The 12,402-nt window shown below is 42.0% G+C and overlaps 1 protein-coding gene across 2 annotated transcripts in view; it reads left to right on the forward strand.

The window, feature by feature from the left end:
* The window catches only part of LOC150083786 (uncharacterized), a 61,866-nt gene that overhangs the window by 35,946 nt on the left and 13,518 nt on the right, over positions 1 to 12,402 (forward strand). For both annotated transcript variants that reach the window (XM_090375789.1, XM_090375790.1), the window contains exons 3-5: positions 1,263 to 1,379; positions 7,033 to 7,260; positions 8,123 to 8,314. In XM_090375789.1, coding sequence (XP_090231915.1) covers positions 1,263 to 1,379; positions 7,033 to 7,260; positions 8,123 to 8,314 — 537 coding nt within the window. The remainder of the gene's footprint in view (positions 1 to 1,262; positions 1,380 to 7,032; positions 7,261 to 8,122; positions 8,315 to 12,402) is intronic.

Here is a 12,402-nt window from a genome sequence, read left to right on the forward strand (position 1 = left end):
CCACTGTACAGAATTTAAAAACTGTCTGAGACCTCTGTAGTCACCTTTACGAAAGCAAAAACCCTCCATTGCGACCTAGTGGTTCCTTTATCTGCAGATTCTTAATGCACGAAGAATCACTACTGATAATCAGATCAAGAGTATTACTGCCTCTAGTTGCCTCTCGAACATGCTGATGTAGAAAACAATCATCCAATAAATCCACAAAAGCCTTGCTAGTGTGTGAGTGACCAACCCACAAATTCCAGTCAATATCTGGGAAATTAAAATCCCCCATTATAAGACTCTCTGATTTACTGGCCCACTCTATTTCCCTGTACAGTTTCTTATTATACTCATCAGAGTCTTTAGGCCTATAGCACACTCCTACTCTCAATTTCACACCATGTCACACCAAACTCATGTCACACCAAACTGACTCGACACTGCACTGTCCAGCGATGTCCACTGGCTTCACTTCCTTGGATTTTATGTGTTTCTTAACTAATAGCATAACCCCCCTTCCCTTCCAATCCTGTCTATCCCTCCTGTACACATTGTACTCCCGAAATTCCAGTTCTGCATTCCTTATATCTGCGTGACACCACGTCTCTGATGTCCCAACAATATCTGCCTTTGATGTCTTGACCAGCACTTCAAATTCATCAAATGTAGTTACTATATTTCTAGCATTGGTGTACATTGACCTGTTTTTACTCTTAGTTACCTTAACGCAGCTCCTGTATTTAGTTGTTTCATGAATGACTCCGACTGAAACCCCCAGCATCTTGTTTTCCAGGCTGCTGCTCAATCTTACAGGAGCAGTGCAAGAATCACTTTCACCTCTGCCTGAGGCTACTGCCAATCTTTTAGTCTGTGTATCCCACCAAGCGAACAGTTTTCCGACCCACCTAACTCTGCCTCGATAGCGTCGGCAAATATTCTTGCGCCCTTTCTATTTAAGTGTATCCCATCCCTGTAGAGCAGCCTCTCCTGTATACTTTTAATATGGTGGAAGTGGACCGAGGACGAACTACAATAAAGGAGGAATAATGACCAGAAATGAAGCCGCCTGTGAAGAGGGGGGAGGCTTAGTAGAGTAGGCTTTCCAAGACGATTCTCACCCTTTTCCTATTGCAGTAAGTTCGAAATGTCGCATTTTGCAACACAAACTGGAAAAGCGCGGGATCCAGAGGACACGTGTGTGTGTGTGGGGGGGGGGGAAATGTTTTCCAAGGGTGATGCATTGGAATTATTCCAGTAACTGCTCCGTTCCCTTGCAGATCGACAGATTGTCGGACCTCCTGTCCAAAAGGCGGATCCCCGGAGAAACGAGGCGGAAGAGCAGCTTCACTGCCGAACGAAGAAGGGAAGAAATCCTGAAGCCCTCCCTCCCAGAGGTAAGGATTTTCCTTTCATTGCCTTAGTTCTCTCTCTCTCTCTCTCTCTCTCTCTCTCTCTCTCTCTCTCTCTCTCTCTCTCTTTGTCACCTTACACAAGGATAAGCTTTATTGCAAAACATGAAATAAAACTGGCAGGGATTGAATTTCTTCAAATAACAATGCATTTTCGCACTGTGATAAGTACAATGTCTACGGCGGCTTCCTTCCATCCTTCGTGGTAAGAGAGAGGAAGATCAGAATATTTATATTTCGTGAATAAAATAAATTTAAATAAAATTTAATTTCAATTGAAATAAATTCTCTAAATAAAATAAATTTATCAATTTACTTTATTTTAAAATAAAATAATATTTTATTTTGTTTACCGTGTTAATTTATTTACATTATTTCAAATGTAGAGAAACCAGATTTTTAAAAATTTTATTTAGAATTAGGTTAATTGTAAATAAATGAACTTCTCAGTAATCAACCAATGATGATGCAGTAGCATGAACGGAGACGTCCCTCCCCTTTGATGGTAACGGAAGCTATATCCACTGGGCCAACAGGGCGTTCTAAGATTATAGGAGGTTATTGCCCGGTGGTTATTGACGCCGAACCACAAATGTGATGGACCTGAGGTTGAATTCGCCACGGAAAAAAAAAACCAAAAAAAAAAAAACCGTAAAGCCGCTTCATCAGGCCTGCCTTTTCCAAGGTAGAAGTGATGACTGAGGAAGAATGGAATTCTCCCAATAATTACCGCACACCACCGGATGCAAAGAGCCAAAGCTAAACAGGTTCATCTTCTTAGGTGGATGAAGATGAGAAGTAGAAACAGCGAACATCCTGCATCGAGTGTGACGCACGATAAAGTTCAGGCCTTAGGCAGACGGGTCGGATCGAAAAGTCGCAGATAGTGTCCCGGGGTAGATAGTTCAGCGAGTGGCGCTGTCCCCAGTATGGCTAACACGAGGGAAGGACAAGACCACCCAGCCAAGACAGCTGGAAGTGCTTCCTCTGCAACTGCGCTAGTGACCACTCACGACTGTTGTTGGGTTTTAGGAGCATCAGCGACTAAGGGCATATTGCTCCATTTATTTTCTCAGTAAACTGCGTGTGTTCTGAGGTCGATTTTCAGTTTTCTGGACGAAAAACCCCGATTTTCCGGAAGAAAAAAACCACGCTATCCTCGCCTAAACCCGACTAACTCAAACACGTTGTGAAAAAACCCATAAAAATTCCTCCCGTCATCAACGGAATCCGAACCCGGGTCTTTTCTAGCCGATGTGGGGGGAGGGGACGGTTCACCACTATTGAGGTCATGGAACAGAGAAGAGCAAGCCACTGACGAACCATCGATATGAAGAACCTGATGGCTCCTACAATATTGGAAAAAATGAAGCAGGATGTGAGCAAGCATCTACAGAAAATAAGGAATAAGTACACAACCGAACTAGAATTAGAAGAGGAACAGCAAATACAAGAAGTATAACCCAGGTCAACTAGAAAAACGGCTTAAATTACGTCCAGAAAAGAAGAACGGAACTTGGACTGAATAAAATCAGTAATGGAGATGTACTTTTTCAATAGATCTCTTATTAAACTCCAGTTTTTAATTACAGAAATAATAATTTTTTTTTCTCAAGATCGAACTGAAGATGGGAAAGATAATCTGATCTTCCGTTTATTGAATATTTTAAATTAAAATGTACGATCCTTTTATTTCACTTAAAGGTTTTTATGAATAAAATAATCGCTTAATGAAACGAAATCAAAACGATGTCTGCAAAGTGAGCACTTAAGTTTTATTCTAATGGCAATGTTTTGAAAATATTTACATCGAGATATCCTTTTAGGATGACACAATCTTCTTCGTAGATTTTGTGGAGGTAGCTGGTGTTGGGCACCAGCAACCATAACATCTCTCTTTAGTCCATTTATTGAATTCATTTCCAGTCCCTATGATCTTAATTTCATTTCTTTTGTAATCGTTTAATCGATTACGTAATTTTTTTAATATTTGAAGTTACCGGCGTTGTTACATTTGTAAAATTAAATACATTTTAAAGCACGTTAAAAACTTCAGTATTCATTATTGAGTAAATACATCGCGAGTAATTTATTTATATTTCACTTCTGTAATTCCGAATCCAAACCGAAAGAGAGCAAAGTTCTCACTGAACTTATTCCTAACTTACTTGGGGTCTTTCTTTTATAACTTTTCGACTGTTCCTTTCTTAGCGGTCAAGTTGTAGCTTCTTCGTTTATTCCCTTTATTTAGCCGCATGCCTCTTTCTCATCTTCTTCTTCGAACCATCTCGATAGCGACGTATCCTTAAAGACTCACAGCATGAGTTCGTAAAGGGGATGTCTTGCCCGAAGTTAATTAAACAGTTGGATGTGAGAAACAATTTTGGCATTATTTACGTTAACTTCAGAAAAACTTCTGATACCATTCGCAAGAAAGGCTATTCGTGAACTGGAGGAAATTGGAATTCATTGCAACACCCTTCTTTAGATCAAGGAAAAGACAGGAGACAGAGAGTAGTTATAATTGAGCATTGCTGAGGGGTGCACATGCGAGCGGGAATTCCCTTAGAAATCGCTTCTGGAAAATATTCCAAATTAAAACCGCTCTTCTTTCCTTTAGATGCTGTCGTGGGTAGCACAGTTGGTAGGATTGCTGTCTACCCGACAGCTGGTGGAAAAGGCCTGAGTTCGAATCCAGTGTCGATGACGGGGAGGAATTTTAATGAGTCTTTTTCACAACGTGGCCGAGTTAGTCGGTCTCAAGCGAGGGTAGCACGTTTTTTTCTCCAAGAAACTCGGTTTTTCTTCCAGCAAAACAAAAAAATCGATCTCAGAACACACGCAGTTTACAGACAGTGTACACGGAGCAACATGGCCTTAGTCGCTGGAACTCCTAAAACCCGACAACAACAACAACAGTTCTTTCCTTTAGACGGATTCAACACAGAGACGACTCCTGGTAAACTCAATGCATCTATCTCATAATATGAGATCCATGTAATATGAGAGCTACCAAGGCTACTGAGGCTATGAGGCGTTAGTATACTGTGTTTCTAACTGCACGTATTCTTCGATCAGTTTGCTGTACGAAAAACTGAAGTATTCGGCAGATAAAACCTTCGCCACGAGCTCGATTAACTAAGCCACGTTAAGTGGCTTAGTTAATCGAGCTCGTTGCAGAAAAGCCCATAAAATTGTTAGTTTCATTTAAGGGACTGTAACCGAGATCTTTTTCACCGATAGGAGACCGGTGACTATAACCACTGCACTGTCCACGAGCGGCAAAAGTGTCATAATGTGGGAGGGGCATCTCTTGTATTGTGGACTATGTACGCTGGTTTTAGCGAATGAACCCCACGAATGCTGCGTCCTGAACGGGTGTTCTGTACAGTTCTGTGTAGCGGATGTTATGCCATGGAAGTAGTCCCCTTGCACCTTTCAAAGCGGCAACGCTCCATTTCAGAAAACAAGGAACGATTGTGAATTGGTGCGAAAAGAATAACATGGGAACATTACAGTGTCCAGCACAGAGCGCCGACCTCGACCTAACTGGAAACATCTTTGTGGCAAATCGGAAGAGATTTAGGGCAAGATCAAGATTCTCTTCGTCATTGCTCGCTAATGCTTCAAAGGAGGAGATGAACATAGTAAACACCAGTTTTATACCACAGATTAGCAGACGAAATGAAGCAGTCATTATAGCGCCCAAGGCGGGCTAACGCACTGCCATCCTACAGAGCCTGCTTCTGTAGGATGGCTGTGGTTCAGTGGGGTTGCATCGCGTGCTATATGTACATATTGTTCAAAGTCTCTGTTGGTAAATTGTGTTCGTGCTGCCTGAAGAGTACATATGGCCGAAGCAGGTTATGTGCCATCAAACCCCTACCATAACTACGACAACAACAATAGCTATGACTGCAAAGTTGGGGACTCGATCGGATGGGATTCACATATGGACTGGACTCATTTATCTTGCACCTCGTTGTTGTTCTCATCAGTTCTTCATACTTTGCATTAGTGATAGTGATCCTTCAACTTGCATGTTATGAGATTGTGTGACTAATCAGTTCCTCTGCTTGGGACCTTGTACAACGAACTGATTGGGTTCACTTCTTACCTTTTATATGACCTACTAATTATAGAGCCAAGAACACCTAGGATCCTGAATACCTACGACTAGACACAGCTGTTTCCTATTGAAACACGACTTAATGAAATGCCATGTCCCCCTCTGAATTTGCGAGTAGGTTACTTATTGATTACGTGTTTTATAATTTGGCTACGCAGACACGTCTGCAAACTGTAGTCTTGTAAAATAAGTTGTCGTAAAAACTGGCTGGACCCGGGTTAATATTTGTACAAAAAAATTAATTTCTTTGAAAACAAAATGCAGGTTTTGTCCGTACCTACGAATGTCACGAGATCTTCGACAGGACAACGGATGATTGCGTACTTTATTTCTGATCCGCACAAACAATCTGTGTGCGTGCGTGGGTGGCGAAAGGGGGTTCTCTTAGCAAAAGCGCTTTCCGTTGCTTGAGATAGAGCGAAAGCGTGCCGAGGTCATTTTGCGGATGAATACTGCGTTATCTCATTATTTTCGACCGAGTCGCCCTGAAAGACGGTTGACGAACTTCGTGCGTGGGAGCCGTGTTTGCTCGTTTCTAAGAAGGGGGGGGGGGAGATAAGGGAGTCGATAACGTCCGTTATATCTCGTTACAGCTAGTTTTCATTGTGAGAGATTAAAATCGCTGCCTATCATGTTTTTCTTCTTCAAAATTTGTTTTTGTGTCTCTTTTCCATCGCTTCATTCGTTGTTATTGAAAGAACAAATACAAACACCCCAGAAGGCCGATATTGTTTTTTTGTTTTTCGAAACACGCGCGGAGATTAATGTTATCTTCCGAAATATCGTTCAGTGGCTCGAAACCGTGTTTGTGGAAGTTCGACCTCGATTCTTTTTACGAAATGTGCTTAGTTTTAAATTCGAGGAGGTTCGATCGGGAAGTTCGAGACAGCGAATCAATCTCTCGCACTGGAGAACACACCGGGGAGCGGCCACCCTTAAATATATTTAAGAATATTTTAATAAATGTTCTTTTAGCGGCACGGTGCGTGGCTAAATCAAGAAATGGAAATTAGTAGCAAATAAGCGCTTGAACCCTTGTAGAGCTCAATCTCTCTTTAATTTCTTGCACTTTATCCTCGTTGGTAGAATCGGAGACCTCCCCACACTGGGTGGAAAAGACCCGAATGCGAGACACTTTTATGACGGGAGGAATTTTTATGGGCCTTTTTCACAACGGGGCTGAGTTAGTCGGTGCAGGCGAAAGCGGAATGGTAAAGGGTGCATACCACTGGGACTACCTGCACTCAGTACCGGGCCATGGTGAACGCAGTCTTCAAATGTTCTTTTTTAGATGATTTGAGCAGAGATTCATTCGTAGATCTGTCTCTCTGTAATACTTCGAGTGCTGCTCAACCTTCGATTTTTGTTTGATTGCTGAGTTTTTAGCGTCGATTTTATGATTGATTTTATATTACCGCGCGCTGTTTATTTTGTATTTGTGCTTAGAATGTAACTGGGAATGCGCGTAAAAAAATGCAAAGAAATGGACTGCTCCTTCTTTCATTTCAGATCCAGAGGAAGCTGCACGCTGTTCAGGACGAGATGTACGAGATCAGGAAGAAACTGGAATCGGCATCTCTTCTGGGCCAACCATTGGTGCCGGAGTTTCGGGAACTGTCAGCATATCAAGAAGTTCTCACGCTGCGGGCCGAAGAACTGAAAGAAGTTTTCTCCGAGCTCATTACGGAACTCCAAAGGCGGAAGTCGGCGACCGACGGGGTTTACTTCCCCGCAGAGGTTAGTTTGGGCTGTTTGTCAACTTCCTTCGTGTTTGTGATTCCCGATAATTAAAATTTTCGCCGATAGATTTGCACGCGGCGAGCCCTGTTCCTTCATTACCCGTTTCCCCGATCCAGATGGCAGCTGAGCTTCGGCGATTCCCGATGACCTCGCGCAACTTGTTCATGCGCAAAAATATTCTTTAAAAGTTACGTGAACTACACAAGCTGAAACTGAATTCTGTGAGGTCCCTTTGGTGAATAAAACGAGGTGCGGGTTTTGTTCATTTTGAAGGAGAACACTACCAGTCCGTATGATCAGGTCTAGAGAGAGTCGTACAAAAGGCAGACACCCTCATCAGCTTTCTTCCTGGCATTCTTAAGAAAGCATCCAACTGAATTCCTAAGAGTTTTGTTATAAACGGGTGTAAAAAAAAAAAAGTTTATTTTCATTTTTCGAATAAACAGATAGAGGTAAGGCGGGGTTTCCCAATTAACGACCATTTTCGGAGAAATTAAACGAACATTAATCGTGCGCTTTAAAATTTTATTTTTTATTTTATTATTTTTTTTAACTTATAATATACACAACAGGCATTCGCCCAAAGTGTATAACAAAGCTAAGGTTGTACAAAACATAATTTACAGATAAGATCAGCAAATTACAAAACGAATGCTAAATTTATCAGGACGCGATCTACTTTTCTACACCGATTGTGAATACGTCCAAAAGTGCAGTAAAGTTCGCTCGAAGAATACTTTCTGAGCAGATCACTGAACCTCGATAGCGTGCAAATTGTTTTTTGCAACTTTGACTAAAATTGTTAAAAGGTGGCGCACCGCGCTGTATACTGTTGCGCATAATTTTCCCTCTTTTCCAGGAGGAAGACTGGCAGCCACGACGTCATCGCCGTCTAGGTCGAAGGACAAGTTTTACGTCCTTTCCCATCCTACGTTCTACCGCTAGGCCCCTCGCCACTCCTCTCTGTTACGTGCCCCCCAGTCCCGATTTGGAGTCTGCCGTGTACCGAGGATCCGACTACAGGAGAGCTCTTCTGCTGAGGATGGCGCAGGTGAGGGTCCTTTTCCTTTCTGTCCTTTCCTTGAACCTCAAGACGACTCCTCACACCCGTGCATGTTCGCAAACAATCTGCCAGAAGTACAAAACTGCATGATTGGCAGATCATTCTGTTGCATCGAACTCGACACTTAACATTGTCGGATCAGTCTTCGCTCCCAAAACAGTGCAGCCCCTTGATTCGGCGTGAGGAACAAAATCAGAATTCCGAGGATAACGCCGAATCGAGAGCGCTAATCGAAGAGAAACTTCGGGTTCATCTTCATTGGGAATACTTCAGTTTTTTGTCCCAGAGTTAAAGAGAAAATACAATTTGATGGTCTGAATAATGACTAATTGACACACAGGGTGTTGGATGAACGAAGATTTTACAAATAATCTCGTTTAGATGGCAAAGCAACTTAGAGGCGTCAGTATATTGTGTTTGTAAGCCTCTCCCGGGACCGACCAATTCAGCCACACCTTGAAAAACTTCCTCGAGTTATTGTCGGAATTCTCATCTGGTTTCTTTCCAGCTTAAGAACGAATGTGAAACTCGCGAGACGGGAGCAACCAATTCATTGTGCTATCACAATTTTGTTATCGCGCTGGGCAGCGCGATTACAAGTTGCTGGCGGATGAATCGCATGTGTAAGGAGGTTCTACACACGAAGGGCTTTGTCGAATTAGAAAAGGAATTGCAGTGGAATAAGAATGCTTCGAACCTTTTAATCTCACTACAGAAAATAAATAAAAATAATAATCACGCAACTACCGAAAGGTGTATCATTCCATCCTCCCAACAGTTTTGTGGGGGTTGGTATTTTATTTTGGGGGGTGTGGGTATTTATTGTTTTTCTTGGTTGCCCTAATTTTCTTTATATTTTAATTATTATAATTTATCCCCTTTTTTATATGTATATCCCCGTAGTCCAATCCTCCCACTTAGCATCTGACTTGTTTGTTCTCAGAAGATTACCAGACCCAAAGGGGACCCCAATTATTTTAGGTATTTTTCTACCGGATTGGCTGAGTTTCGGAATGACAGACTCTAACACATGAATGTAAAATAAAGCAATGTTTATTAACATATCACACAGAAATTAGCAATAGTATTTGGTCAAACTATATTTGGCTGGTGACTTGTTAATTCATTAACCTTTATATGTGTAAATATCTTGTTCAAACTCAATTGTTTCATCATCAGATATCCTACTCTAATACACATTATTATTCATTATGACATGGTGTCTCTTCATGTTCTTTACAGGGACTTCAATAGGTCGTGTCATACACTTTACATAGATTCTTCCCACTCTTCTCCTGAACAGTCTGTATAATAAACCAACAACTACCTGCCAATGAACTGGCTCACAAAAACCTTCAGAGTTCGTGTCTCAATTTGTAAGAAAATTGCATTTATTCAATCAGACACCCTTTCTGCAATCAGGTCAACAGGAGATATTAATCAATTCAATTTAACATTACCCTTCAGAACAGTTAATCCTCTATACCTTTATATATCACTTATTAATGAGCCCCTACTCAAATCAGAAATACTCTCCACAAATCAACTCATAATAAATTGAAATTTCAACCTTCAATTTCATACATATTATAAAAACCTTTCCCAACTTTAAAAAACAATTCTCAGTTGTCTATTATACCCTCTCCTTCCAGCAAGCATTTATATGAGGAGCTTCACTTCAAATTATAGGCTGCGTCCGTCTTAAATACATTACCCCTTTATTCATATATTCATTACTTAAATATACACATTTTTCTCCTAAAGTCCTCTCCTTAATAAATTAAGTACACCTATTTCGGTAAACTCTCTAGCACTTACGTGTTTGGCCTGGAACTTTCCTCCCTGCTCGGCTTCCTTTCATATCGGTCATTCAGGTACTGGAATGCGGGGGCGCTCATTTGGGGATCTCGGTGATTATGGTGTTTCCCTACCGGGTACTGCACGGCTGGAATCAATCAGTGTCGCATACTCTTTACCGGTCAGCATTTCTTCTTCCGTGGATAGAGGGGTTTTCGAGTAGGTCAATGGTTCGACCACTCATTCGACTGGCTTTGCCTATATGATTCTCAGGGTGTGATTCTTCCTTCTTCCTCACTAGGGCTTCCATGTTTACAGGTGAACATTCCTACGGGCTGTCGGGATATGCAGAATTTCTATCACTGCTTCCATCTATCTCAGGTCTGCAGCTATCACCCAAATTAGACTGCGGCTCTGCTTTGTATCGTCCTCCAACTCCTTCAGATCATCCTCCAGACCGCTCCGAGAACTTCTTCCGACTTCTCCGAAAACTTCTTCCGAATCTCACGAAAACCTTTTCAGAATGCCACGAAAACCTTTTTAGAATCTCCCTCTCAAAATTCCCTCTATTTTCTTCCTGGCCAATAGGAGATCTGCACATCCTTTTTCCTGTGTTCTCATTTGTCTCCTCTCCTCTTCCGTGGGCGGGTCTTCTTTACTCTTTGTGTCCCCACTTCCGTGGACCTCGAACATACGAGAACAATCTAGAAAGAGAGGCGGAAGTTCCGATCAACTGAGAAGCGTCACAGCTCCTCCCGTGACCTCACGAGCGCAAACCTGGTGACGTCGCCCACCTCTAATAGCGTTTCACCGTGAAATCTTTAAGAGGGCCAGCTTAAGCACTCTTGGCCCTTACTATGGTGCATCTGCTTCTGTCTTAATGGGGATTTGTCATGGTATATTACTTTCACTGACTCGTCAAAGAACTTCCATACAAACAAGCTACAACTACACAAGGAGTGACTGGAAGGTATTTTTGAATTCCAGTGCTACTTAACTCATGTTGTTTTTACCAGAAAACCACTATTCGTATTACAGTTAAATTCTCATAATATTTAACCATTTTTATTAATTAATGTAAGGACGGGTCCTTACAGTTTATCCCCGTGGACGCTGTTGTGTGGAAGGAGTTAAAGTTGAAATTCCGATTCAGACGCTGAATTAATTGATGTGCGTCGGAAGCAGTGGGCTCTTCCACTTTAAAACTTCCCATTTGCATTTCGTAAAACAGACTAACGGTCCTTCAGAACACCTACAAAAACAGACTGCGATATCAAATTGTGTATCATCGATACAAAAAAAAACCTCAGAATTAATGCGACGCTCATCGGCAAAGAAACTGCAGAAGGTGGGAAAATCGCTCAAAACTTAAACTCGCGTTTTACATCCCGGCAACAAATAACGCTGGCTTCCTCACCGTGTTATTTATATTTATTTATTGCGTACATTTAATATTTATACATTTTGTTTCCATATTCTCTATTCTTTATTCTGATATGCTTTCGAAAGTCATGGGGGCTCTTGTAAAAGACGTCTTTTATTCTGCCCCCCCCACCCCATTTGGTCGTAAGGAACTGCTTCAGATTCAACGTGGAAAACTTCCTTGGTAGAAAGGTTACGCCACTTCAATTATCCCCCAGAACAGTGAAGAAGGCCCTCTTGATCTCGCTCCAATTCTGAGACCTAGTTCATCGCAAAGACGTTCGTTTGAGGTTGAAGTCGATGATCTGTGCTGGCCACTTCATTGCTCCAACGTTATTCTCTCTCTCTCTTCAACCCGTGCATTCACAATCCTTGATTTATGACTTGGAGCATTGTAACGTTGGAAGGTGTAGGGGCCGCCTACAAAAACTTGCCGGGATATAAGGCATACCTATTTATGCCAAATGCTGATGTAGGATGCAGCATTCGTAGTTTTACCGTAGTGTGACCCGGTTGAATCCAACCATCCCAAGAGCATGATATTTCCACCACCAAGCTTCATTGTACACTCTGGTGGTAAGCATTTTCCACTCATCCGTCATTCTGGACCACGTCCTTAAGAGGGTAAAGCGCCTGCCTGGCAACCCAAAGGTCGCGGGTTCGAATCCCGCCTCGGGCTTGGATCAAAGTACTGCAAAAAACCTTGGGAGGTGCACTATGGCCACAGAAGCCGATGCGCCAATAACTACCAAAAAAAAAAAAAAAAAAAAAAAAAAAACGTCCTTAAGATGGAAGAGAATGCAGATGAATCCGCAGGATCGCTTTCCACCGTTTCAAAATCCAGTTCGATGTGCTTG

This window comes from Mastigoproctus giganteus, chromosome 6 (assembly GCF_048544385.1).
Source record: "Mastigoproctus giganteus isolate SK-2022 chromosome 6, ASM4854438v1, whole genome shotgun sequence".
NCBI classification, from domain to species: domain Eukaryota; kingdom Metazoa; phylum Arthropoda; class Arachnida; order Uropygi; family Thelyphonidae; genus Mastigoproctus; species Mastigoproctus giganteus.